The sequence below is a fragment of the Falco cherrug genome, chromosome 3 (genome assembly GCF_023634085.1).
Source record: "Falco cherrug isolate bFalChe1 chromosome 3, bFalChe1.pri, whole genome shotgun sequence".
Lineage (NCBI taxonomy): Eukaryota > Metazoa > Chordata > Aves > Falconiformes > Falconidae > Falco > Falco cherrug.
Window position 1 is genome coordinate 110,736,879 of NC_073699.1, and position 27,924 is coordinate 110,764,802.

The 27,924-nt window shown below is 54.7% G+C and overlaps 1 protein-coding gene across 3 annotated transcripts; it reads left to right on the top strand.

The window, feature by feature from the left end:
- The first annotated feature begins 291 nt into the window (after positions 1–291).
- On the top strand, positions 292–27,726 carry PLEKHM2 (pleckstrin homology and RUN domain containing M2). 3 transcript variants are annotated; one of them, XM_027803418.2, is made up of 20 exons: positions 410–779; positions 12,665–12,771; positions 12,927–13,036; positions 13,959–14,058; positions 14,598–14,685; positions 15,195–15,381; positions 17,483–17,542; positions 20,117–20,351; positions 21,495–22,274; positions 22,534–22,603; positions 22,691–22,781; positions 23,084–23,148; positions 23,496–23,584; positions 24,221–24,353; positions 24,442–24,632; positions 24,921–24,986; positions 25,425–25,584; positions 25,818–25,997; positions 26,082–26,198; positions 26,578–27,726. In XM_027803418.2, exons 1-20 carry the CDS (start codon positions 720–722, stop codon positions 26,713–26,715), a joined length of 3,027 nt encoding a protein of 1,008 aa, XP_027659219.2. In that variant the 5' UTR covers positions 410–719; the 3' UTR covers positions 26,716–27,726. The 3 variants fall into 3 exon arrangements, with proteins under 3 accessions (XP_055561475.1, XP_055561476.1, XP_027659219.2); XM_055705500.1 differs by lacking the exon at positions 17,483–17,542 and having other exon boundaries at positions 292–779; XM_055705501.1 differs by lacking the exons at positions 25,818–25,997; positions 26,082–26,198; positions 26,578–27,726 and having other exon boundaries at positions 409–779; positions 25,486–25,584.
- Positions 27,727–27,924: the final 198 nt, after the last annotated feature.

A 27,924-nucleotide genomic window follows, 5' to 3' on the forward strand; every position in this document is an offset into this window, starting at 1 on the left:
CCCTCACTCTGCCCAGTGCCATCTCCCCTCGTTATCCCCCTCATGTCCCCTCACTGGGTCATAGCAGACCCAGTGCCATCTCCCCTTATCTCCCTCATGTCCCCTCACTGGGTCATGAGAGACCCAGCACTCTCTCCCCTCAAGTCCCCTCACTGTGCCCAGCGCCATCTCCCCTCCTTATCCCCCTCATGTCCCCTCGCTGGGCCTCGAGGGACCCAGCGCCATCTCCCCTCACGTCTCCTCACTGTGCCTAGCGCCGTTTCCCGCCACCCCTCACTGAGCGCGGGGCCGTGAGGGACCGACCCGGCGCCAGCCCCGCTGCCGGCCGCCCGCGGGCGCCATTCGGGGCGGTGCCGGTGCCGGTGCCGGTGCGGGGGGCGGGCAGCACCGCCCCCTCCCTCCCGCCTGACCTCAGTTCCTGGCGGAGCGCGGAGCCCGTCACGAGTGCGGCGCCGCTCCGCTCCCTCCTCCCGCGGGGCCCCGTTCGCCTCCGCGCTCCGCCGCGGGGAGCCCGACGCGGCCATGGCGCGCTGAGCGCCGGCGGAGGCCGCCACCCCGCAGCCGGCGGGCCGGGCCGGGGCCGGGCCGGGGCAGCCGGCAGGACGGAGCCGGCCGGCGGGGGGCGGCGGGGCGGCGAGCGGGCCCGGCGGGCGGGCCGGCACTCGGCCTCCGCCGGGCGGGCGCGGCGGCGGGCGGCGGCGGCGGCGGGCAGCGGCGCCATGGAGCCGGCGGAGGTGAAGGACCGCATCCTGGAGAACATCTCCCTCTCCGTCAAGAAGGTGGGCGGCGGGGGCCTGGGCTGGGGCTGAGGTGGCCCTGGAGGCTCCGGCACCGGCGGCGTCCCGTCCCCGCCCCAGCTGGGCCTGGGGACCCCCCTGTGCTGGGGCTGCGGGCCTGGGGAACCCTCTGCCCTTGAGGTGTCCATGGGGACCCCCTTCTCCTGGGGCTGCAGGTCCGGGGCCAGCCCTGGGGATGCCCCTCTGCCCTGGAGTGTCCCTGGGGACTGATTCTGCTGGAGGTGTGGGGCTGGGGGGCACACTTGGGACTCCCCAGACACACTGCCGCCGGAGATGTGGGGACAGTCCCTAGGGACCCACACGTGCACCCAAGGTAGGGGTCTGGGGACACCCCAGGGACACTGGAGGACTCTGGGCCAGGAGCGTGGGGTCAAGGACAAGTGGCATCCCCTCTGCCAGAGGCAGGGGACACCTTTAGGGACTTCTCTGTGTCATTTGGGGATGTCCCCAGAGACCTCCTGTGCTGGGGGTGTGAGGTCGGAAGCATCCTTTTTTTGCTGGTGCCATGGGACACCCCAGAGGTACCCCTGGGGGTGCGGGGTCACCCCCTGGCCCACCCTGCCAGAAGAGCGCTGCTAGGGTCACCCCCAGGAGCCTCTTTCTCTGCTGCTTGGGATATACTGGAGTTCCCCCCTGGGGTCGCCCCTTTTTAAAGGGTTTCTTTCTCTTGTGAGCAGGACTGGGGGAGGATCCTTGGGGGATCCCCTTTCCTGGGGCTGTTTGCTAGGGGGATCTAAATGAGTCCAGGTTGAAACCCTCTTTCGAGAGATCTCCCTTCAGCCAGGCATGTGCTGTAGAGGGCACAGGGCCGGGAAACTTTTCCTTGTGGACACAGGAGACGCATGGTTCGTACCTGTGGGTTGGCTGAGCCCTGATCTGTGCCCTCAAAATGGGGGCTCCGAAGACATGTGCTGTCTTACCTTGTCTCTCACCTTGTCCTCTCGCTTGCCCCTCATTTCTCCTTGCCCCTCAGTGTCTGCTGCCGCTGAGAGTGTTTCTTAAAGCCCATCACTTTGGTGGGGAAGACCTGCATGCTGGCTCAGAGGGGACCAGGACGTTGGAGTCTGGTTGGGGTGGTCACAGGAGTGAGTTGTAAGGACTTGCTGAAAGTTTTGGGCTGGGCCACGTGTCCTGCCTAGTCCACATGCGAGCTCCAGCCATTCTTTGAGAAAGAACCCAGGCTCTGTTGGAGGAAGTAAAGGGGGTTTTGTTTGTTTTCATCATTTGGGGAAAGGAGGCTTTTTGAACTCACTGATGTTTCTCCAGTCGTTGGGTTTCTGCTGCCTCACAGAATGGGAGGTTTCCTGTGATCTGCAATGTGTCCTGACACAGATTCATCTGTGGAAACTCATCTTACAAAGACCATAACGAGTGAATTCCCGGCACTGTTAAGAAAGGGATGGTCTGCCATCACCTCTGGGATGTAGCATGGATGTGCAAGCCCCTCCCAGCCTTTTTCTTTACTTCCATGGGTGACCCTGTCCTCTGGTCTCTCACCTTCCTGTCCTCTTAAAAATTAAGGATACTCTTTTTATCTACCTGGACATCGCTGGATGTTCAGCCTGCTCCAAGCTCTGTCACAGTGCTCTGCAGCACTGCTGCCTCAGTTTCCCCTTATGTATTATATCTCACACTGGATTAGTTTGACATAATTTATTTGCATTCATTCAGAAAATCCTTGGAGGACCCTTGTTGGGCATATTATAAAATCAACATGGTGCTTATTCTAATTATCCTCAACTACAGCTTTGCCAACACACCTTTGCCTTGACTTGTCTTGACTTTCACCAACCAGCAGTTGGTCCAGTGGTGAAGAGGGATTTGGAGATTTTTCGGTCCTGCCTCTTTCGCTTTTTTGTTCACAGCAAGAAAGCTCACGGCAACTTAGGAATCTACATGAAACTTCAGGCTGATGGACTTATTTATACCATCTCAGTGAAAGCAAACTGAGCTGCATGGCGGAAGTCCACCAGTGGCACACCCCTGCTTTTTACCCCCAGGATGCGGTTGTTCTTCCCTGGGGACATCACTTCGCTTCAGCTATGGAGCCGCTCATTTCTCCTGGCACTTGCCTCTCTGACTTCAGCCCTCAAGTCCCTGATATTTCTCTTTTTCTCTTCATTAGTGGGAAGAGTAAGATAGTAGGTTAAGGGAGCAGGTACACCCTTCCCACACCCTGGCTGCGCGCTGGGAAATCCTGCTCTCATTCATCCTGCTCTCCCTACCTCTGGGTCCATCTTGAGTAACTCCTCATTGCTGGGATTGTGTCATGGGGCATGGAGGAGTTTTCCAAGTAGCTCACCTCTGATTTCAAAACCTTCCTAGCTGTGTAGGTTGCTTGCTCCATACTTTCGCCATTGCTGCAGGTTTGAGTTGTAGAGCGGAGGGTTTGGATGTGTTTGTGGAGATGTGCATGCCTCTCCACGCTGCTTTTTGGCCAGATTATGATAACTTTTCTCAGCTTCAGACCCAAAGAGGAGTTTGTGAACTCTCGGCAGTCCATGGACTGCAAGTCAAGTGTTACTTTAGAAGACAGCCAGGACTAAACCCCACCTCAAGACTGGGTAGACTGGGACAAACCACCACTGAAGGCTGAGGTACCTGGTTATGATGTCAGGCTTTGAGTAACAGCAGCAGAAAAAATGCCTTATTTTCACAGAGCGGCTCAGGGAAAACCATCCAGACACTTGTCAGCTTCCCCCTGCCTCAGATGGGGAAGGCAACGAGCAGCAGCGCAGCCTTGGGCAGGGTTTGTGCCACAGAGACCTGTGGCTGTGACTTCCGTTTCTACAGGGTGCTTTGGAATTTCAGGAGGGGGTGGGGGTCAGAGCACCAGCAGTGGGTAAATTCTGTAAAAATCAACATCAAAAAAAGTGCTTCAGTTCCAAGGGAATCCCTCAAGCCTCAGTGGACAGGACTGCTTCCCTCTTATTTTCCTAGAAATATATGAGGGATGGAGCACAGCTAGAAAAGGTGAGGTTGCAAACCTGCTTGGAGAGAGTAATTACAAACCTGCAAGTTTCTCTGTGTGATACCCAAGTGCCAGATCTGGACCATTAGTGTACTTCATCGGTATCTCTAGAGATCAGTGGGAGCTTTGCTTTTGACTGCAGAGGTGTGAGATCAGGCCTCGACTGCAAAGAGGGAGGCAAAACATCTCGTTTAGACAAAATTGGCCTTTCCAGCTGAAGAGGTGTCAAAGAGGCTTCTGGTCTTGGTGGCTTCAAGAGAGGTTGGAGAAGCTCAGCGCTGGCGAGCTGGGTCCCTGCTTCAATTCCAACATGCATCCAAGGGAGCTGTGAGCATGGTGTTGATTTTCTGTCTACAGCTTGTCCTCTCTGACCTCCCTGAGAGATGTAAATTCAGAGGGCAATGTGGGACAGTGATTCTGTGGAGCTTGTTACTTCTGTCTCATGACCACTTCTTTTCCCCTTTCCATTCCAGTACTCATCCTGCTTTATGCTGAGGGTTGTGCTCCAGCACAAATTACTGTGCAAGTTGATGCCTAAACCTTATTTTTTTAAAAAAGAATTGGTGTTTTATTGAGGCAGAAGACTGGAGATGAGCATGTTATTCACTCAAGTGCTTGTTTTCTTCTAGGAGCTATTACTGTGCGTGGCAGCAGTGGGATGAGAGCTGTGTCCTGGTGCCTCCCAGTTGAACTCTTGCCACTATAAGCATGTTAGAAATGCCAACAGCTTCATATCCATCCTTGGCCAACCATCTCCTGGTAGCTAGAAGCTATCACAGATGACCTGGTCCATGCTGAAGCTGGTAGTGTAGATGTTTTGTATTCTCTTGTTGGATTTCCGTGCCCTCCTGGATGTTGCAGTGTAGGTTAAGGAGAGATTTATTGCTGTCCTGCCTGCGATTAGGTGGTAGAAATGCAAAGTCCTTAAACAGTGCTTATTGTTGGCAATTCCAGGAGCTAAATGTAAAATCAGAAAAGAGATTGGAATCCAGGATTTGGGGGCTCTTTGTTTTTCAGCCTTTCCTACTGCCTTTGAAGGACACACATTCTCATGAACTCTAGAGCAGCTCTTCCTTGGTGCATGTCAATCAGGTGGAGCAGTGTGTTTTGCCGATGTTGCAGGAGTTCTTGCCAAAAGCTCTGGCTCTGCTCTGTTTATGCATGACTTTGGGAAAGTTTCCACTTCTCTCACAGTGTATTGATGCTGTGCCTTTTCTGCCTGTCTCCGGATCAGATTTTTAGCCCTGTACTATGGAAATGCCTTTGCAGTCTCCCATGCTTCCTGGGCTCTGCCTTGCAACATCTCTGCTTGTCCTGCGTGGCGAGGAAGGGTAGGTTTGGGGATGGTGTAGTACCCCCGTGTCCTGGAGAGGAGCAGGTAGCGCTGGAGTGGAGCATCCCTCCTCAAATCATGTAGGGAACATGCTCATCTCTGGCTGAGTGGATTTATTTAGCCCAGCTGCCGTGACATAGAGGTGGCAATTCTGGAGATGTGAAAATATCCCGACAGCAGCTTGTCTTCTGCTGCCTGTTGAGGGGCACCTTGCTGATTCTAAGATAACAGGGGGGTTTATCTCTGCCAAGATATTTCCTCTCGCTCACGTTTGTTCCAGGCCACATCTACTGTTGCTGTGGGGAGCACACAGCGGAGATCAACATCAGAATGCTCATGCTGCTCCCCTCGGAAGTCCTGGCATGCCCCTTCACCACGGGAACCAAGTCTGCCAGCTGCCAGGAGCCTGTGGCTGAAGCTAGCAGCAGTCTCACGGAGCTACTAAGTTGACCACGAAGACACAAGGGTCGCTCAGGTGCTTTTAGGAAATCTACAAAAGCTTGCAACTCTGACACTACATATTTTGGTGGTCCTCTGAGGGCTTTGCCCCTGTTTGATGAGTGAACAAAGCCGTTTGCTGTGGTTCTGCTGAGAGCGTGGCTCTATTTCTTTGGTTGCTTGAGTGGTACAAGGTTTTTCTCTTTGGAAATTCCTATCACCTCATCCTGGCACAGGTCTGGTGGTGATATGAGGTTCGTAGTGTACAGTTGCAAGGGGATTGGATTCTGTGGGTACCTAAAATGATGTCTCTATACCCAGGGAAGGTATTTCTCAAAATCAGTTCTGGATCTGCTTGTGGACAAGGCTAGGATAGCCATTTGGGGAGGAAAAAAAAATCCCGTTTGTCCTCCTACCACTAAAACAAAGCATTTTGCTGGGAGACCAGTTGGTTTAAGAGGCTGAATTTTGGCAGTAGGTTTTGTATGAGGAGCTGAAGCAATGCCTCTGAGCCTCCCTGCCTCCGATTGCACAATTTCAGTGGCTGTTGAGTGATTTCAGCTTTCCCTGCTTCTGATATCCTGGTCCAAGAGGAGTAACTGAAATAACTGCAGGCCAGAGGACTTGGTCGATGGGGTGAGATTCAAAGCAGCAAGTGCCTGGCGTGTGAGTAAGCAGCAGCTATCTGGGAGAGCAGCACCGTTACCAAGACTCGCAGGGCACGGGCACCCCACGCTAGCTTGTTTTTTGGTGTGTTTACCAACCAGACGTGGGTTTTCTTCCCATGAAACCTGTTTTTTTTCAGTTGTGCCGAGCATTTGACCTTTCTGTGTGCCTTCAGTTAGCACAGGGATCCTGTTCCACAGCAGCCAGCTGCATGCCCGTGCCCTGCTCTGTGCTCTGCTTGCCACAACAGAGGAACACGATGCTCCCTGCGACCTACAAGCAAGCGTCACCACTGGAAAAAACCCTATCCTTGGCTGAGCCACGCACAGGTCTGGCCTGCTGCAAGGTTTGCCACTTAGAAATAATGAAGGAAAGCCCTGGAAGAGCCTTGACGGTGTGGGGGCTGACAAGCGTACGTGTCCCAGGAGGTGACAGCCTTGCTGGCATTGGATTGCAAATGCTTGAAAGCTCTGCATTTCCAGCCACGGAGCATCTTTGCTGTGGGTTTCAGCTTCACCTGTTTTAGGCTTCTGTCTCTGCACATCATGAGCACGCTCTGTTTCTCTCCAACATTATGTGTGATGCTCTGAGCATGCCGATGTATTTCACCGGGAAAGCCACAAGACCTAGGGCAAGGCATACTGACTCTGGGATGGGAAGCTGGGCGCTGAGGCCAACACTGGTGTGGATGCTTGTTGTAAGAAATGTTGAGTCAGACCACATATGCAACCTCAAAAGCTTTCTGCTAGAGCTGAAGTTGTAGGGCTTTGTATTCCACAAGTGAGAATAATACTCCTGCCTTGAAATTCAGCCTGCTTTTATGGGTGGTATGGAAGATCAGGAGTTTCCCAGGCAGAGTAGTTCAGCCTCCTTTTTATCCATTTGCCGTTGAATGTCTGTACTCCCCTGAGCAGGTATGAGAGTGCCAGTTCTTATGTGTCTGTCCTGTCCCTTCCTGTTACCTCTTCCCTTGGAGTTGAGCTGCCATCGCTTGCCTGGAACAAAGGTCAGTCACCTGCCACCTTTTTTTGGTGCTCCCTGGAGCTCCAGGCTTGCTCCTGAAGGTGCTCAGCTCCAGGTGCAGCCCCAGACTGAGTGCCAAGGCCCAGAGCTGGCTTCTTAATCAGCGTTCTTTTGATGACATTAAGACAGCTTTGCAAGCTGTGTTCCAAGAAACCGTATGGGCTTGCTCTTGCTGCAGAGGGTTGTTGTGGCTGTGCATCTGGCAGGTAACATGCCACCATCCTTGTACACTTATGCAGCATGGTGGAAAAGCAGGTGCTGGGAGCAGGCTTGGGAAGGGATTTGGATCTAGCAAAGGGTTTGCATCTTCAGCTGCCTGCCTGGATGGCTGGTGACGTACTGCCCTGAAAGAAAACCACCTACTTGATAGCTTGGAGAAGGTGTCTTTCCAGCTGCTGGTGAAAACAGTGAGAAGACAGGAATTGAGGCAGAAAAATGGGTGCTGCAGTTTCCTTCCGTTACGTTTTGGCTGTCCACTTGCTGCTTTGTGGTACTGCTTTCGGTTTGCATTCCTGCAGCTGGGGAAAAGCCCTCACCACTCCATGTGCTGTGGGTGGGAAAATGGGTTTTGAAGCACCTCTCGCCTTTCCCATGCAGCAGGCACGGTGGTTAGGGAGCCAGAGGAATCCAAGGAGTGTTTATTTTTCTGTCACTGTGTTTGTCCTGCCAGGGAAATACCGAGCAGAATAAGGGAAGTGAATTTGGTGTCGGAAAGCTGCTAGTGAAACATCTGTGGGCCAGATACATGGAGGGGAGATGAAGACTCAGTTGGGTTGTGGCCAGCCATCAACAGGTCAGGAGACAGTATTTCAGGAACGTTTTGGAAATGCTGGAGAGATTTCAAAGGAGCGCCACAAAAGTGATTAGATTTGGAGCATGGACTTTACAGCATGCCTCTTTGATTGTTGGCATCTCTTGCAACACAGAAGAAGCTCTGCAAATCGGTCTGGAAAGCTTCACGCTCATTGAGAACCAGTGCAATTAGTAGGTTATAAAATTGTGCAAGGAACATCCTTTCTTGTGCATGCCACCGTGGGGTGTGGTGTATCACTGCAAAAAAAAAAAAAAAAATCAACTTGTGGTTGATAAACAGCAATTAAATCTACCTTCTCCTCAACAGGGCAGAGGTGCAATTGTTAGGAGCACAAACCTCTTGTTCCCCCCATGCAAAGCAGCTCCCTTTGGACAAACGCCCTTCTGCTCTGCTTTCTTCTCAAGTGTATTTTAACTTGCCAGCCTCAAGTGTTTGGGCTTTTGTAACCAGTTCACAGAAACAGGTTCTTCCCACGCTGTTGCAACACTGGTGCTCGGACCGAGTCAGGGCTGCAGAGTGGTCTCGGGGAATGGCAGGGATTCCTTCTGCGTGCCGACAGCGCTTATTTTGGCCACAGGAATGCCTAAAAATAGCCCCGGGTCAGGGCTCGAGGCGTTCGCTGTGCCCTACTTGAGTCCTGTTTCAGAGCCAGCCTTCAGGCTTGGCTTCTGGTGTTGGAGCGCAGGAGAGGAGGGGAAGAGCATCCTTGGAAAACCCAGGTGTCGTGTTTGGTTAATGCTTTTTAACCCTGTTGCTTGCTGCCTTCCTGATTTGCTCTGGCCCAGCTCTGCCCAGGAATGTCAGGGAGCTGCTTTGTGGATGCTTCGTAAGAGTTTGGTCACCACCTCCCAAACAGGTCCATCTGCTGCACCGTGATTAGGGAGAGGTTGGTTTCAAATTATCCATTTGTGTTTTGCAGTGATTTACAGGAGAGAAGTAAACACTCCATATAAATGCCATTTTTTTCAGGGCAGTGCCACATCACTCCTGCCTGCACTCATGGTCAGGGTCAGGTACTGGGATGGTCCGTGGCCTGTGCCTCTGCCCCAAGATGCTCATGGTCATAATTCCTACAGATTTTTAGCTAGGTTGATCTTGGAGCAGGCAGTAGGCAGATGTGTTTCAGGGGATGATGCAACTGGATTTTGTTCCCCAAATGGGAAGGCTGTTTCACTGTACCTTTCTTCTGCGTGTGTCTTCATCCTTCTTCCCAAGCTGAAAACACCTCCCCATCAGCTTTTGCAAGCCTCAGCCTTTCCCCACCCTCGCTGTAGGGATTACTCCACCCAGGAGATCCCGAATCTTGTTCTGTCTTGTTTCCTCCCTGGACACATGGTAGGTTGGCAGGGATCTGCCTGGCCGATCTCCTTTTGGGGCGCCAGCAAGCCGTGCACGTCCTTTGCTCAGCCCACTGGCTGTGTTGATTTTGGTGGAATGCTGGAAACGGCACCATTCTTGATGCAGCACCATACGGAGAACGTGGTGGCACATCTTTGTGCCTCTGGGTAGGAGTGAGCCCTTGGTGCCCTTCCCTGTGACCTGCAGCTTCTAAAATGCCGTGACTCAGAGTGCCCGAATCCAAATCCAAAACTGCTGAGTGCGCATTCCGCGCTCGCGGGGTTCCACGTGCACAGGGCTGGTGTGACCCCGTGACTCTGAGCAAAGCGCTGTCACGCCAGCTTGTTCTCAGGCTCCTGACATTGCGGAGGGACAGGCTTGAGCCTTTTGGGGTAGGTTTGCTCTGGACATCCCTGTGATGCTGGGTTTTCCAGCAGCTTTCCCAGGAAGAGGGTACAATGCAGGGGTAGCTGGTTTGTGTGGAGCAGGAGGCTGCGTGCTCCTTGCAGAGCAGTTAAAAGTGCCACCAAGCCTTAATATAACAGAGAATGAGTCCTTCAAAACCTAGATCCCTTCACGTGGGAAGATCAGGCTTTTCTAGGGAAGAGAAATCTGTTTTTTAGAAATTCCCTGGTGCTTCTTGATGTTCGGAGACATTGAGATGAGACAACTGCTGTTTGCTGGTGGTTTGCATCATCTGATGATGGGAGCGCATCGGTTCGTGTAGCAACAGAGGGTTGGGAGCTGTGAACTGGCTGCAGGAAGAACTGTAACAAAGATCTAAGTTATTTTGGGGGAAGGAAGGGAAGAAAAAAGAGGAAATGCTCCTACTTGCTCATCTCTCTTGCTGCTCAGGCTTGGAGTCTCTCTGTCATGGGGAGTTCCTCCAGTCGGTGGCACAGACAGGCTCCAAGTTCCCTCTGAGGTGACCTCCCCGAGCTGTGTGTGCAGAGCCTAGCTTGAGTATTTCTTTGTGTTTAGTGGGAAGCTGACGGAGAGCCTAATTTATTTGTGTTTCCCCCTAACTGTCCCCTAGAGCTGCATTTCCTCAAGCCAGTGCAGAGCCTGCAGAATCCCTGCGGACAGGAGCCCTCTTCTGAGGGTATCCCAGCTCTCTGCAAAGGCAGCAGATGGATGGAGATGGTTGGGACAAACCCAGAGTTTCTGCCTTCAAGTCCAGGCTCACAACCAGTATGGCAGCGGCTTTGCTTCCTGCCTCAGCTTCCCCAGAAATGAGATATTTTAGTGAGCTCCAGACAGCTCTTGGAGAGCATCCCCTGTGGCTCCATCTATCCATGGTCTGAGGGATACGGCTTTAAATGATGACTTTGTTTCTTCTTCTAATATCCTTACTGCAGCTTAAAACACTGACTGCAGGTAGCTCCTGAAATAGTTCCCAGATAGTGGGATTTTAGGGCATTCTCCTCCCTGCTTGGGTCTGAGCTACCTATTAATAGTGTAAATCTTTTGGGACAGCTTCCTGCCAAAAACAGACGAGTGCTGCTGAGCTGAAGTGCTTCGCGTCTCACCTGGGTGTTGTAAAAAATTCTGTTCGTCACCAGAGCACCCGCGGGTGACTCTGCAAACAAAACATTACTGTGTTTTGCCTTCCCCAGGGGATTTGTCTTCTGGACTACATGGGACAGGGACTGCGCTGGGCGATGGGATGAGGGAATTTGGCTGCGATTCTTTGGGCTCAGCAGTTCTTTCCCACGTGAGGGCTGGGACCAGCTCCGTGCAGGAACACGCCTGGCTCTCCCATCTTACCTAAGAGCTCCAGAAAGATTTCAAGGCTTTCAAGCCAGGAGGTGTTGGAGCTAGATATATTCATGTTTTTAAGAGTGTCGTCAAGAACAGTTCTCCAGGGGCCATGAGGTGTTCTCTGTCCCCTTGATAACTTTTACATTGAGACTGGAATTACTTTTACATTGAGACTTACATTTCTAAAGGAGCTTCTCTGGCTCTAGTAGTAATTCAGGAGGAGCAACCAGTTTCTGGGGCCAGGTCAGACTCAAGCAGCACAGTACTGTCAAGTTTTTCGCTTCGAAATCTACCATTTAACTGGTGAGGTTTGGCAAAGACATATCAGGTCACTAAAATATGTGTATGGGTGCTGCATTCGGCTCGGCTGAACTGTGCTTGCTTGTCACCAGCCAGAGCAAATAAACGTGGCTCGTACAGCTGAGATTACATCCTGGGTGAGTAATCTCCCTGCCTGGATGCCAAGTATGTGTGAGACGGGGACCTAAATAGATCTGTAAGCTCTAGGGGCAGGAGGAAGCCGGTGGGTCAGCTGGGAAGGGATATAGGATTTGGGTGTAAAGGGGTTTCTAGGATTTCTAGCAGGTTTTGCAGAAGCAGAAAAGCAATTCACACTGTGGTGAGCCTCTGAGGGCTGTTGTCAGCAGAGCCTGGGGCCAGTGCTGACTTCAGAGCTAACTGCGACTGCGAACGGGTTAACTGAGGATGAGTCAAGCTGTCCTGATTTTAGAGAAAGTGGCAGCTTCCTGAAGTGATGTGTTGTAGCCTTGCCCAGCAGAGGCAAACTACTCGGGATTAATTGAACTGCCTTTGTCCTGTATGCACGTGCCTCCGTATCTGCGCTGCCCTCTGCACCCTCCGAGCCCCCGCTGCCTGTGGTTGAAAGTCTGGGGCAGCCCACTGCCGCATGGCGTCAATACCCAGCATCGTGGTGGTTACCCAAGCTGCCTGTAACAAGAAAACCTCTGGTTCTTCCCGGGATGCTGAAATTCTGCTGAGATTTCGCACAGATGCAGCACAGAGCGTGCACGCTGCAGGAATGAGTCTCCTGGGCTCGGTGCATCTTTTGTACCTGGAAGCGATGTCTCTCCCCAACAAGGGTTTCCCATGGCAAGACCCTGAGACTGAGGAGGGGGCTTGTTCATGGCAGAGCCAGAAACAGAGCCCAGAGCTCCGATTTATTTCTGTACCAAAATGCTTTGCAATGGCTACAATGCTGCAGAGGAACCACCGAAACCCCGCTGTAGTGCTGGCTGTGAAGGAGGAGGCTGTGCAGCTGTGGCCACGCTGCTGGCCTGTCTCTGAGGCTTTGTGGGTGAGGTTCTCCCTGTGAGTTACTACTGCCTTTAGAGTACTCTTAAAACCAATTGCTAGACCCTGTAAGTAACCTGCATCAAGCTTTAGCAAGCTGAGAGATTAAAAAAAGCTGATTAATGCTAGCTGTGAGCGTGTTGGCATCTCCATCTGCCTCCTCGGTGGGCTGCAGAAGGACGTTGCAGCCATCCCATCTCCTCCTTTTGCAGCTGCAGAGCTATTTTGCTGCCTGTGAAGATGAGACGCCAGCCATCAGAAACCACGACAAGGTCCTGCAGCGGCTCTGTGAACATCTGGACCATGCCCTGCTCTATGGGTAAGCACGGAGCCTGCCCCTGGGCTGCCGGGATGCTTTTCACCATGCTCTGCCTACCGTGTAGCCTCAGCACGGCGTAGCCATCGAGGCAGTAACTGGGATGGAGATAACTAAGCCCTCCTTTAACCTTCCTCTGGGCTTCTTTCTTCTTCCAGGCTGCAAGATCTTTCCTCGGGCTACTGGGTGCTGGTTGTTCACTTCACCCGCCGGGAAGCCATCAAACAGATAGAAGTGCTTCAACACGTGGCCACCAACTTGGGACGGAGTGAGTATTCGCAGACGCTGCCCTGGCTCTGAGGGCCAACCTGAGTTTGGGGACATGTGGCAGGAGGCAGGTTGTGCTGAGGGCTGGGGCTGCAGGCAGCCCCCTGCTGAGGCCAGGTTGCTTTGCTCAGGCCAGGGAGGTGGGAGTCCTGCTGTTACTGCATGGTGGCTCGAGAAATAACCACGCCGTGCCTCAGGATCAGGTGTTGGGTCAGTCGTAGCTCTGTTTCTGCTGCTGTGAAACCAAAGCAATCTGCTGGGCCGTGCTCTAGGGAAGGTTTTCTGGCAGATGGGAGGCATTGCCTCTCTCGACCCAGAATGTCCCACTGTAGCTGTTGTTTGCCCGATGCTGCTTCTCCCCTGCTGTGAGTTGTCTGTAGTGGATGTTTGGGACCATCGAGGCTGCTTTTGACACAGGACGAGGCTGCTTTTGACGCAGGATGGTGCCCAGAGACTTCCTTTCTGCCTGATTATCCCAACACCCTTCATCTCCCAAGCCCTGTACGCCCGGTGAGAGCGGAGCTGAGCACAGGCTCCACCGTCACCTCTCTCTGCACCAGAATTTGTGTAATATCTCAAATTGCACCTGATTTAAAACAATTCTCCCTTCATCTCTCCCATCTCCTGATCCGTGCTGGAAATGTGGAGAGACACAGTTGTGTGTCTGCTTCGCAACGAGCTACCACGCAGTCTCTTATTCCCCTTCCCACTCCAAATCATGAATCTGTCCCTTCACCTGCTGTCGTTTCCACCACCACCCCACCACCCCCCACAGATTTCCTCAATGGTCAGTTGCTCCCCTGAAATGATAACAAATGCAAATGAACAATCTGATGTGTTTTAATGGATTTGTGATTATTTCTAGGCTTGCTTCACTTCTCAGGCATTTCCCCACAGATAAATCTCTGTTGCTTTGTTTTCAGGCCGGGCATGGCTGTACCTAGCTCTCAATGAAAACTCCTTGGAGAGCTATTTGAGGTTGTTCCAGGAGAACCTAAGCCTGCTGCACAAGTACTATGTCAAGTGAGTACCCCAGCTCCTCGTTTGGGCGCTGGTCGGCATCCTTTCTCATCAGAAGCCAGCCCTAATTTGCCAGGCAGTTGATCGGGGTCCGATTTTTCCTTGTGGGTTTTGCAGAGGTTTTGCATGATTAATGTAAAGGTCCCAGATGTGGACTCACTGTCCTATATAAAAAGGCTTGCCAGCATGTCTCTCCTAGTTACTGCTTTTACTCCCAGTCCCAGATGTACACTTTATATTCTTCCCTGTTTTCCAAGAAGATGCTGACCTCTTGTCCGGGGACCCAGCTGTGGTGGATGCCTGGAAATCTGGCTGTAGCTCAGTTTGGGGGCAGCACGTAGCGGATCCCTGACTATTCTGAGCCGCATGTACCTGCCCTTAAGCTCTGCCATGGCTCTTCGGAGGCAAACAGCAAGCTCGTAGCTCTGGGGCCATTTATAAAGCAGCTCGGAGACAGGCCGCCAAGAAAACAGAAAGGCGCTTGTGGCTCTTTCTTCTCTTTCCCCCATCTGTAAAGCTCTTTTGTTTTACCCATGCTGCAGGAACGCCCTGGTTTGCAGTCACGATCATCTGACTTTGTTCCTAACGCTGGTGTCGGGGCTGGAGTTCATCCGCTTTGACTTGGATCTGGTGAGTGTTTTATCTGTCTCTGTTGGTTCAGGGAGAGCAGGTCCGTGGGGCAGGGGGAGTCCTGGCTGTGACAGGTCCCACCACTTGGTCTGGGCTGTACCTTCCTGAAGGCCATCAGCTGAACACGTGAAGCTGCCACTTTCATGAAAGGCTCTAGGTTGGGGTCTTTGGAGATCCAGGATTTATTCCTGTTGCTCAGTTATTCCTCTGCACTGTTTGGAAGAGGAATAAGAGCAAGGCAGGTGCAGGGAAGCCAGCTGTGGGGCGCAGTGATGGGGATAAAGGATTTAAGCTCTGCAAGTGTGGTATGAAACACTGGCGTCCCTCCAGGTAAGCACAAAGCCACTGACTAACCCTCAGCGTTGTAGCGGAGCAGCCGGGTTTCCTTTGAAAGGTGGCAGAAATGGACGGTCAGAGGACGTTCAAGGACAGTCCCGTTGTTTTGACTGTGCTAGTCACAGCGTGCGGTGACGCAGAGCCTGACTCACCCCACGCTCTCTTCTCTGCAGGACGCACCTTACCTGGATCTGGCCCCGTACATGCCAGATTACTACAAACCTCAGTACCTGCTAGACTTTGAGGACCGACTGCCCAGCTCCGTGCACGGCTCGGACAGCCTGTCCCTCAACTCCTTCAACTCGGTCACCTCCACCAACCTGGAATGGGACGACAGCGCCATCGCTCCCTCCAGTGAAGGTCAGTGGTTTTTTGGAGACAGGCGTGGTCAGGGCTGTGCGCTTCCCTATCCCCTTCAGCTGAGCTGCTGGACCAGATGAGGCACCAAATGATGGGCTGGAAGAGACCAAAGCCAGAGACCCAGCAATTAGGCTGTGAGTCTCCCTGTCTTGCCTTGGGAAGTGCTGGGATTTAAGCTGTTGACTGCCCCTTTGCCTTGGATCGGGAGAGAAGGACTTTCCCTGCTAGTCAGCTCAGGCAGCATTTCCATCCTGGGGAGTGTGTCTTAGCGAGATCTGGAGGAATCTCCCCATGCAGTGAAAGCGTACCCATACCTGAGTGTGGCTTCCAGCACAGAGCAGGTACACTGGGCTGCAGAGGACCTTTTATAACCACTTATTTTGCAGTCCGGAGTCCCTCATATGCTGGAGATGGTGGGGAATTTTTTCCAGAGCTTTCTCCATGTCTGCAATCTGAGGGAAAGGCAGCCCGTGGTCCTGGAGGTGCTGGTTTTTCCCCTTTATGCATCTTTACTTGAGCAGCCCGATCAGTTGTCATACTCACCCCCTCGGAGAGGGCTGGGTGCTGTTCCTGATGAACTGAGAAGACCTGCATCTTGTGCCTGCCCCCTTAACCCTCTTGAGGCTGGAGCAAGGAGCTCTTATCCTGCACGAAGCCTGTTCACGTGAAGGAGCAGCTCTGCCGCTGCTGTTCCTAATCCAAAATACATCGGCCCTGTTCCTTTTTGGATGTCGGTTTGAGCAAAGCAAGATCAGGGGATTCTGAAATAGATGGGGTGATGTGTGCTTTTAATTGGATGCAGTGAGTTCAGGGCTGAGTCCGCATTACAGCTGGGTTGCCTTTGAGACAAGGGTCCACCAGTTGCCATTTATGTGCCAGAAACCACAGACATTAAAGATGCTGAGAAGGAGCAGCCCGGGGTGGGCATTAGTGTTGTTTTAGCAAAGGGCTTTGAAGCGCACCGCTGTTCTGGGCTCACCTGCAGTATCTGCACTCATGCTGTAAGTGTGAAAGGGTTTGCTTTCAGGGACTTGCTTATGCCAAACCATCGTCCCAGGTAAGTTGGAGCCAGCACAAGGAACCTAGCGATAAAAGTCACAGGAAGAAGATTCTCTGGCCTCAACGGTTTGGCGTAAGCGGCTGTTTCAGTGCTTGCTGCACCCCGGGCTTGTATTCCTGTTTTTCCCTCAGCAGAACACGTCTCGGTGGCAGCACATCTCCAACCTGTCCATTTTGACTGGGCAAGGGGTGTCATGGGTTTGGCTATGCCCTCCAGCCCGTCTGGTGGATGGAAACCTAATAGTCAAGAGGAGACAGGTTTGGAGTGGAGATACAGGAGATTTTGGAGCTAGGTTTTGGGTTTGGCATCATGGCAAGCTATTCCCTGTGTCCGGGCAGCGGCTGTGATCTGTGTCTCGGTTTCCCCGTGCATAGAGGGGTTTGGTGCTGACATAGAAATGTCGTCCCCTGTTGTGGCACCAGGATGGTGGAGGTGTCCAAGCCCAGGAGGGGAGGCATTGCCGCTGGTCCTCCAGTGTGGAGCTGTGTAACTTCTATAACTCTTTCACTGCTCCTCATTTCAACAGGAGCATCTCACTACCCTGGGAGTATAGGTGGAGCTGGGGATTTTATGATCAGAGGACAAATTTTCCTCTTTGATCAGACCCCTGGCTTTGCAAGCATTAATGAGTCAAAGGTCACAGTATCTGGGAGGTAAGTGTGAAGCGGGGAGACTGAGGCACAGAGTGATTAAATTGGTTTCCAGAGGAGATCCCTGATTAGGTGCACAAGTCCTGGATGACACTGATTGTTTTTCTGTTTTAGCTTTCCAGCACCTTGCATAATGGGGCCCTCGTCCTTCGCTGGTCCCATTGCAGCTCCCATAATGCAAACATCCAGCAAGAACAACTGTTACTGCAGCTGGCTTCCATTTGCATCCATGTCCGCTAACTATTTTCTCATGCGTTTCGGATGCCGGTGGAAAATTGTTTTGTTTTTCTCCTTTCCCATCGCCCCAGATCCCTTTTACACTCTCCCCTGCCTCCCTTCCCTCCCCACTACTTGTATTTCTAATCCTGAGTTTTATCCCTCATTTTTATAGATTATGATTTTGGAGATGTGTTTCCAGCAATGCAGACCATGCCCAGCAGAGGCTGGGAAGGTGGGACATACTCATCTGTTACAACATCTTGTTTTTCCCTCTGCATTGCTGCCACCTGAAGCTTGCTGCATGCTTCCCGGTTCATTTCTTTTAACAAGCAACCACCACATCTTGATGGAATTCAGTAGAGGCAGAAGGAGCAGAAAAGATCCCCCAAGGTGGGAGGTCGTGTGTCTCATCTGTGAGACCACGTGCAGAGCTTTCCCCAGCTCCTGGTGTGTGCAGGCACGCTCACCTGGCTGTGTGTCCTGGAGCAGGGGGATGTTTTCCTGCCTCTGATAATCCCTCTGTGTCTTCTCCACGTCTGTCCCAGCGCTTGGCGTAGCAGATGCAAGGCTGGGGTTTGCAGTGCAGGTCCGTGGCTGCTCAATATGTTACAGCCCATGGTGATAAAGGAGCCTCCAAACCAGGTTCCAAAAGAAAAGCTGCAAAATTGCCCTCACCGTGAAGCTGGCGGGCAGGGATCAGTGCCTGTCCAGAATGAGCATGACATGCCAGCTGGCCTTACACCACAGATTTCCTCTTTGGGGTAAAGAAGAACTGATCCACCTTCTCTGGTTTCCTGAAAGCCCTGGAAAACAGCTGAATTAATTCTGCTTGCTTTAATTTTGGGCATTAACTTGGGAGGTTTTGTTGTCCTTGAACCCTACTTCTGTGTCAAAACACCCCTCTTGAAGGCACAGCATCCAGCACGTGGCTGTCTTCAGTTTGGGTCACTACACTTCTTTTGTTTTCTTTGGGTTTTTTTTTAATTTGTTTTCTCATTTTTAAAACCAACTTGTCAGCTATGCCTGGCCTTTACGGTCAAGAGCATGAGCCTGTTTTAGAGGAAATTGTTCTAGTTCCTCCACACACAGGAGTAGGAGACCTCTCTGCTTTACCCCAGAGGAAATACACCCACGCTCCATCCCTTGCAGCTGAAAGCTGGTTGGAGCCTTGGGTCCGAATTCCATGGCCGATACCACCTGAATATTTGGGAAGATCCTACCTGAATTCCATGTGGATTGCTCTTGGGCTCTAACATGCTCCCCTCTCACCTTCTTCCTTACCCCACGCACAGAGATGCTCACAGAAATGGTTTCATGTGTCCCTGAAGCTTGACCGTACACCCAGGGGGTACGAACCGTGTTTCCAAACCCAACGCCCAGCATGCAGCTTAGCTGAGGGTGTTGGGTGCAGGCTGGGAGAAGCCGAGGGACGCTGGGGACAGATCCCTCCTGCTTTGGGGCTGTGCACAGCTCCCGTGTGCAGGTGCCAGTGTGACCTGTCGCTGCTCCGGGCTGGGTTACTCTGATGAGTAAACCTTGGCCATAGCAAAGTTTTAATTGTAACCCCCGGCCGGGTTAACTTACCAATGTTTGTACCAGAGCAAAAGGTTAAGAAAGTTGGGGCAGTTCCTTGTTTTCAGCAAATGCTTCTGGGGGTAAAATTCTGTATTTTTGACAAAGACTGTTTTGTCTTAACCAGTAGGGCTTAGGCAAAAGAAGTGACATTCATTTTGGTGATGCAGGCTAGAAGCCTGGGGCTGAAATAGCTTGTAAATGTTTTATTTTCCCTTTAATGTAGGCATTAAAAATCTACCCGATTTACTTCCCTTGATAGAGTTCGCACCCTCCACGCTGCAGGGCAGGCGTTTCAGCAGGAACAAAGCCGTGCTTTGAAATCGGCCATCACAAAACTGCCTTTATTAGGGTTTTATAAGAGGTTTCATTTTTCTATTTAAAATGTAAGCTCCTGAGTCAGTCTGCCAGGGCTGTGGTTCCCTCCCGAAGGGGTCTCCCTGCCCAGCCAGAGGTTTCTAGCTGGCTTTGGAAACAAAGGGTGCTGGAGAAGAGAAGGGCATGGGTAACCTTCCTGTAACCATGACTCTGTGGATGGGTAACTCCGAGCATGACTCCTCTCGCCCTTCTCTGCTGCTCCTTTTCCCTCTGAAGACTAACGTGGGCCAAGCCGGTTGTGCTACAGCCCCTCTGTGCGCTCGGACCCCAGTGAATGCTGTGTCCCCCCTCCAGCACACCTCCAGCCCCCCTTGTGCGTCTCATGCAAGCAGAGGAAAGCAGCCAACTCCGTAAGGATTGCTGCTCTCTGGGCTGGCTCCGTTCCTGCCCTTCTAGCCAGGCGAGCATCTTCCCAAAACCCCGTCGCAGGGGGGAAGCAGCAATGCAGGGCAGCAGCCTCGTTAGCTTGCTGTCGCCTTGCTAAGGAGCACTGTGGCCCCCAGACCCCTCCAGTTCCTTCCCAAGGATGCTGCCTCTACTTAACCTGGCTGCCGGGTCGTGGGTAGCCAAGCTGGTATTTCCAGGCGTTGTCTAAATTGCAGTGGGTGCAAAAGGCAGAGCGATGCTGGGTCGCACGCTGGCCTCTCTGTCCCTCCTCGCAAAGAGCCCGCTACCCGCAGCAATCTGAAGCTACGCTGGTCCGACGGCGCTCTGCCAGTGCCCGCGATGGTGTCACTGCGAGCAGCACAGTGACCGTGTAATGCCCCAGCCCCCCAGCGCGCGGCTTTGCTTGGTTTGACTTGATCCAGGTGCCCGAGCTGACGTTAATCCCGCTCTTCCCTTCTTGTCTTTGCAGATGGAGACCTCACAGACACACTCAGCTGCCCGCGCTCCACCGCCTCGGAGGCGAACGGCAGCAAGGCCTCCGTGAAGAGCCCGACGCAGCGCTACAACCCCTTCAACGAGGAGAAAACCGATGCGCCGTCCTCTGCTGAGACCACGCCGGTGCACACAGCTTCCCAGGAGAGGGCAGAAGCCACCCCTGAAGGCACGGACCAGTCTGAGAGCTGCACAGAACTGGAGGTCATCAGGTAGGGACAGAGCTGCCTGGCCTGGAAACGTGCCCTTCATTGTCATCTGTCACCAGAGGTTGATGATGTGCCTGCCACCCCTTGTAGCCTGACAGACAGCATCTGTGGCGTAGCTTTTATACCATCGTGAAAAAGTGGTTTTAAACCTCCACACACCAACTGATGCTCTGTAGGTGTCAACAGAGCTGGTTCCTTGGGTCTGTAGAGGTACAGGCCGGCTCAGCTTAAACACTTTTGCCCAACAGTCTGTATCAGAGAGCTCAGAGGAAGCCGGGAGCTTTTACTTGAAGCTTTCTCCAGCTGGTGGCAGGTTTGCAGCACCTCTGGGCCTCAGATCGTCTCTGCTGTCCTTCCTCTTGTTTGTCAAGGAGCTGTGGCTAAACCTGTCGAGGGAGATGCCTCTGCAGACCTGCTGGCCTGTGTTTGACTCTTGCAGAGGAGATCCCCAGGGATCCCTCAGAGCTCTTAACCCAGACAAAGAGCTCAAGGCTCCGTCTGCTCACACCTGGGGACGGGGACACCCCAAAACCAGCCCAGCAGGCCTGTGCTTTGTTCTTGTGCCCTGTTTTTCCTGGGAGGAGCAGAGGAGCTGGGTTATGTTGGGTAACCCAGGGCAGGCACACGGCAAGGGGAGCACGGTGCTGGCTTCCCAAACAAGAGTGACCTGGCAGCAGTTTGGGTGCCGTGGGAGGCCTGAACACTTCCCCAGCCCCGTGTGCCGTTCGGGCTCCAGCCTGCATCTCCCTTTTCTGGCAGGCGGGGACCCGGCATTCCCATGGCCTCTTGAAACCTCTCCTCCCAGCATCTGGCTCTCAAGGGATTTCTCCCAGGTCCCTTTAGCTCCACATCCATTTGTGATCCCCTTTGCAGCCAAAGGAAGCCCAAGACGCTGCCTCCAGCAGCCAGCACCTCTTTTCTTTTTTGGATAGGTAGGAAGCAGCACCCATACCTTGCTTGTCATGGGCTGGCTGGCATGGACATGAGGACTCGGGTGTTGAGCGATGTTCCCCTTGGTATAAGGATTTCTCTGCAACAGGGAAAACTGCAAAGGGAGGTTGTTGGGAAAGGGTGGGACCCCTCTCTATATTACAGAAATCTTAGCGCGCCCAGGTGTGACATCTTCATTGGTGTCTCACCATGCAGGTTAGCCAAGAAGAAGAAAACGGGGAAGAAGAAGAAGGTGAAGCCCGAGGAGCCAGTGAACACCCCTGCGCCTGTAGCATCTGAGACCCAGCAGGCCAGTGGAGACAGCGGCGTGAACGGGCTGAGTGACAGAGAAGACCCGCAGAGAGACGGTGCCCCCCCTGCCCCGGCTGGTGAGCCAAACCCGAGCGGGCAGGAGGAGGGTCGTCAGCGCTCTGCCCTCAGCCAGCTGGCTTTACGCATCCCCGAGATGAAGGACACGTCCATGGAGAGCGTGGGGCAGCCGCTGAGCAAGGTGATGGACAGGCTCAACGGGCAGCTGGACCCTGGTGGCTGGAACGCCCCCCTCGAGCTCCCCGGGCAGTCCTTTCGGACTGGCATGCCAGGGGAGACCCCAGATGGATCGTCCTCTGGCGACTTTAGTGAGGGGATTTCAGCCCCCATGGACTTCTACCGCTTTACCGTCGAGAGTCCAAACGCTGCTGCATCAGGTGGTGGCCACCATGACACTCCAGGGCCTGGCCAACCGCCACATGTTTCTGGTAGCCCTGAGGCTCCTGAAAAAGAAGAAGACAAAGAGGGAGAAGCAGTTGGGGCAGTAGAGGGGTCTGGAGGGGCGAGTGATGAACCCCAAACTGGTCAGACAGAAACTGCCAACCCCCAGGCTCTCCGTGAGCCGAAGAAGGAGCAGCCCAGCCCTTCCCCGAGCAGTGCTGAGGACTCTGGTGTGGAGGAAGGGCAGGGCAGCCCTTCGGAGCTGACCCATCCCTCCGAGTTCAGGTGAGGCTGGTTTGCTCAGCAGGGAGAGCATCTTCCAAATAGTCTTGAGCTCAACCTGTCACTTTTCCGTTGTTCTGGGTTGGGGGGGCAAAGCCCACCCTTTTCCAGGATGAAGAGGCACCAAGGGGTCAGGACAAAAAGGTCTTGGATGGTCAGCAGGTGCCCAAATCGTGGACAAGGTCAATCAGGAAGGGAATTGCCCTTTCTCGACTCACCCAGCTCTGCATCTGTGTCCATCCTCTACTGTCTCTCTTCACAGGGTGGATAATAACCATCTTCTCCTGCTGATGATCCACGTCTTTCGGGAGAACGAGGAGCAGTTGTTCAGGGTAAGGTGGTCACCATCCATCTCCCGTGAAGGACCAGCTCTGTGCCTGCGTCGGCCGCAGCCTGAGAGCTTGTTTCTCTCCACACAGATGATCCGAATGAGCACTGGGCACATGGAGGGGAACCTGCAGCTGATCTACGTCCTGCTGACAGATTGCTACGTGTACCTGATCCGGAAAGGTATCCTGTCCCGACAGCCTCTATGCTCAGCTGCAGGGAGCAGGCTTGCTTGGCTCGTGGCTTGTCCATAAATGAGGGCACTGTAGCTTGCTACGTCCACTGCCAGCTCCTGCCAGTCCCCCCGTGTCCCCTGGAGCAGTGGCAGTCACAGTAGGGAGCTCAGGGTGACTTGTCCCCCGAGAAGCCCTGGGACACGTGCCCTGTGGCTCCGTGCTGCCTGGGACACAGCTTGGTTTGCGGGTCTGTTGCTGCTGCTGCAGGTCCTTTGCCCCCCTTCACGTGGCTCTTTGTGTCTGTGCCAGGGGCAGCGGAGAAGCCGTACATGGTGGAGGAGGCGGTTTCCTACAATGAGCTGGACTACATCTCGGTGAGTGCAGCCTGGCTCGGGTCAGCCCTCTTGCGAGGAGCAGGAGGCGAGGGGGGGGCAGTCCTCGCCTCTCTGGCCGCAGGGGTGTCAGGAGCTGCACGGTGGGGTGGTTTTGTTGGGTGCTCTGTCCACGGGGAGCTTTTTTGGCCAGTAACTCTGACACTGGGAGAGTTCAAAGTGATCCCCCGTCAGATGCCACCTCGGCGGGTGCCCAGCTTGCTTGTGTCTTCACGTGGGCAGCAGAGCGACTGCTGACCTTCTCTGCTGGGGCCAGAAGCCAGGTTCAGCCCTGCTGCGTTGCAGCTCATCTCCCACCCGGCTGCTTTAACTGGTTTTACGTGGCACAGGTTGGGCTGGATCAGCAGACGGTGACTCTGGTGTGCACGAATCGGAGGAAGCAGTTCCTGCTCGACACCGCGGACGTGGCTCTCACCGAGTAAGCAGGGACCGGGCAAGGAACTGCGGCGCTTTCCTCCCAGCGTGCAGCCCCTCGGGCTCCCGGGGTGACTTGGGGAATGCAAGAAACCCCGGTGACAGCCCTTCACAACAAAGTTCTACCACCAGCTGGGGGTTTGAGGTTTGGTTTGATGCCACCTTCGAAACCCTGCAGGTAGCTGGAAATGCCTTGAGCGTGAATAAACCCAAAGCCCCTTCCCTGATTATACCCTCAGTCACCTGTCCCTCAGGCTGACGGCCTCGGGGCTCTGGGCGACGCAGGCTGCCTGTCCTTGGTTCACTTGGGATGAGTAGAGACGAGGCCTTGACTTTCAAGGCACATCCCCAGGTCTCTCCGCGTGTTGTCAGCCCAGAGAGGTGACCTCTTCAGGGCCCGGATGGCCCTGCCGAGAGCTGTGGTGGGATGGATGTCCATCTCCCAGTCTCGCCCATCTCCTTCCTGGAGTTCAGACTTTGCAGCCCCCATCGCCTTTGGTCTGTAGGTTGATTTCGAGACCCTTTGGTCTGGAAAACCGGAGGCCAACGTTGAAGGGAAGCCCCTTTGGCATCACAGTGCGTGAGGGAGGTGAGGGGCTGTTTGCCCTGGCCTCATCGGAGATCTCTGCCTCCCTCTCAGGTTTTTCCTGGTCTCCTTGAAATCAGCCATGATCAAAGGGTGCCGGGAGCCCCCGTACCCCAGTATCCTCACAGATGCCACCATGGAGAAACTGGCACTTGCAAAGTTCGTGGCCCAGGAGTCCAAGTGCGAGGTGAGTTTGGATGTCGCGGCCATCGCTGCAGGCGGTGGTGGCTCGTGGGAGACCCCCTCCTGTTCACTCCTCCGCCTCATTCTCACAGGCCTGCAATGTCGTCGTGCGTTTCTACGGCCTCGTTCACTGGGAAGACCCCATGGACGAGGCGCTGGGACCCACCAACAATAGCTACACCTCCGCTGAAAACACGGTCACCAAGGACGGCATCCTGCACTACAAAGCGGGGACCTCCTACCTGGGCAAGGAGCAGTGGAAGACCTGCTTCGTGGTGCTCAGGTGGGTGCTGGGGCTCTGGGTTGGGACTGGGGTCAGCCAGGGCTGGGTGCTGGGACCAGTTTGCTGCTCAGGAGCTGCTTGGGAGGTGAAAGGACCCATTTTGTCACCTGGGAGGCTAAAGCCACCAGCTGTGGCTGCCCAGCAGCAGGAATGCAACACCGGGGGGGCTGTGTGGGGTGGAGGGCAGGGCAGGGAAGGAGCCGCTGCGGGACCAAAGCAGAGGGTGGCCAGGTGGCTGTCGGAGCCGAGCTGACTCCAGCCACCACCTCTCATCTTCCCAAACGGCAGCAACGGGATCTTGTACCAGTACCCGGATCGCACCGACGTCACGCCTCTGCTCTCCATCAACATGGGGTAAGCGGCTGGTGGGATGTGGGGGGGGATCTGGGGGTCAGGCGCTCCTTCGGATATTGAGGGAGGTGTTTCGGGGCAGCTGGTGATCCAGTCGGTGCTGCAGGACACCCTGCTTGCTCCTGGCTGGGTACAGGTGCCCGTTGGCTTCGGCTCCGCTGCGTGGAGCTCATTTTCTCCTGGGTTTGGCACACCGAGCCCACCCTTTGCTGGGGAACTGGCCTCTGAGGGGCTGACGTACCCCTCCGAGAGCCACGCTGGGCGACCCGCCACACTCAGCTCCGGCTCTGCCGCAGCGTGCGGAGGTGGAGGCCATCGTCACAGATGGGAACAGAGCGCTTGTGGGGGAAAAGGGGTGACGTGCAGCGCAGGGAGAGCAGAGGGAGGCTGCTTTCAGGCTAGTCCGTCCCGCTGATCCCCATCCTCCCCCCTCTCTCCCAGCGGCGAGCAGTGCGGGGGATGCCGGCGCTCCAACACCACCGACCGGCCCCACTCCTTCCAGGTGATCCTGACGGACCGGCCCTCCCTGGAGCTGAGCGCCGAGAACGAGGAGGACATGGCGGACTGGATGCAGTACTTCTGCCAGGCTGTCTCCAAAGGGGTGAGCTGGGGACAGGCCCCCAGGCGTGGGCGCATCGACCCCCTCCTTGGCCCAGACTCCCTGTGGGGCGCAGCCCGGCCGGCACGGAGCTGCCCAAGGGAGCGGGGATGTCTGGTAGGGATGGAGCGGGCAGTTTTCTCCCAAGCCAGGAGGGCTTCCCCACAGGACACCCCATGGAGATGGGGCTCCTTCAGGCCACAGTTTACCACCCCCCGTTTCCCCTCCCCGTGCAGGTGATCCCCCAGGGTGTTGCCCCCACACCTTGCGTCCCCTGCTGCCTGGTGCTGACGGACGAGAAGGCTTTCACCTGCCACGAGGACTGCCAGACCAGTTTCTTCCGCTCGCTGGGCACCGTGGAGCTGACGGACATCACCGCCATCTCCACGGAGGCCGGCAAGGAGTACTGTATCCTGGTGAGCATGGTGCTTCGGGACCGGCTGGCCCACGGCTGGGCAAGGACCGGAGCGGTAACGGCCGGCCTCTCTCCTGGTGTTTAGGAGTTTGCTCAGGACAGCAAGCAGTTCCTGCCCCCCTGGGTCCTCTATTTTAGTTGCACTACAGAACTGGAGAGGTTCCTCTCAGCGCTGAACGCCGCGTGGAGAAACATCTACCAGGTGAGGGTGCGAGGCTGCGTCACACCCTTCCTCTGGCGAGGAAGGGCGAGCGGGGCCCTCCGAGGAAGGCGTGGGTGGATGTTTCCCTGCAGGGTGAGCCCAGCTTTCCCACGAAGGGTGGGAGAGCCACGGAGCTCTTCAGTGTCCATATAACCACAGGATGTGGGATTTGCAGCCCGAGTCCCCTGGCGAGATGGGCCACGAGCATCCAGGGCTGGCAAGGGGACTGGGGAGGAACCTGGGTCAGCCCCGTCCCCCTCTGTCACCCGTACTTATGACACGGGCGACTTTCCCGGCTCTTTTTGAGGTGGTTTTACAACAAGGAGGAGAAGCAGCTGTGGTTTGTTCCTCTCCTGACTGCCCCCCGTGTGTGTTCCAGGTCGACCTCCTGCACAAGGCCATTCTGGATGCCGCTGTCAAGAAGAAATGCGAGGACGCTCAGAGCCTCATAGACAGCGCCTGGCAGCGCAGCGACAGCCTCTGCCGCGGGCGAGCGGAGCGGGACCCTTGGTGTTAACCCTGGCCGGGGGGAAGGACAGCTGCCAGGGGCCCGGTTTTGGAGAGCAGAGCTTCTGTCTGGCTGCCCCAGCCCCCAAACCCGCCTGCCATCGCTCAGTCCTCACCAGGAACATGCCTGCAGGCGAGGACCCATCCCCACCACGCTCTCCACTGAGCTGGGGACATCCAGCACGTTTTGGGGAGCAACCAGACGCTTCACCACGCTGGAGGCGAGGCCGAGCTCGCCCCCTTTCCTTGTACAGCCATGCAGGCGAGCCTGCGCCGCCCCCCTCATCCAGCTGCCACGGGGCAAAATAATTTGCCTTTCACGGAAAAATATCCCACTAGTAGTGAGGGAGAGGGTAGGAGTGGGGTGGGCTGGGGGAGGGCATCCCCCCAGTGCGGCGGGGAGCAGGATTGAGGACTTGTTCATTTTAGAACAGGCTAGGGGGCACGGAGGTGGTGGAAGGGGAACACTAAATCGCTACCGTGCATGTTTTCTCCTTGCTAATACAATCACAGAGTACAGCTCCGCTTCGCCACCTCTCCCAGGCCGGGAGATCTCGCCCAGGGCTTCTGGACATCGCAAAACCACTCCCCAGCCTCTCCATGAGATATGAGACTTAAGGAAGAAGGACCGGGGCCAAAAATTTGCCCTTAAATATTCCAGCAGGGTTTCGGGAGCTCTCAGAAGCTGGTTTGAGGTTTGGATGCTGGCCCCACGTGCCGGGGGAGAGCAGAGACCGACTGCAATGTTCTTCGGGTGTCCTAAGGGACGTTGTCACGTGGCTGCCACCAAACATGTCCCCATCTTCTCAGCTCACTGCATCCGAGGCCAGCGAGGGCCCGTTGCCACTTGCCCTCTCCAGCGAGCCTTTTGGGGCACGACCCCAGCTTTTAAATAATAATAATACTCCGGAAAACCTTCTCATGTACCAGACGTTCACGGGGCCTTTTTCTGGGAGGAAACGTATGTGACTGAATGTATATGTATATACATCCCCAAATAAATGCCCGTTGGGAACGCGGATTTGGCCCGATTGCCCCCTCCCATGCTGGGGGGCTGCTCTTCCCCCCCACCCCGCCTTCCCTGTGCTGTTGGGGCCCACAGCTTCGCTGTGGGGCAGGGAGAAGGGGGGTTTAAGCCGGAGAGAAGGGGAGGACAGGCCCCCCCAGCTCCTCGCTGAACCCCGGCAGCGTTAATCCTGCAGCAGGGCACGTTCATGGT

Bases quoted from the DNA above. Each gene is read 5' to 3' on its own strand.
- PLEKHM2 (XM_027803418.2), top strand. From the start codon at position 720: ATGGAGCCGGCGGAGGTGAAGGACCGCATCCTGGAGAACATCTCCCTC. The intron at 20,352-21,494 runs GTAGGGACAGAG...CTCACCATGCAG, and splicing joins ACAGAACTGGAGGTCATCAG to GTTAGCCAAGAAGAAGAAAA. The intron at 24,354-24,441 runs GTGAGTTTGGAT...TCATTCTCACAG, and splicing joins CCCAGGAGTCCAAGTGCGAG to GCCTGCAATGTCGTCGTGCG.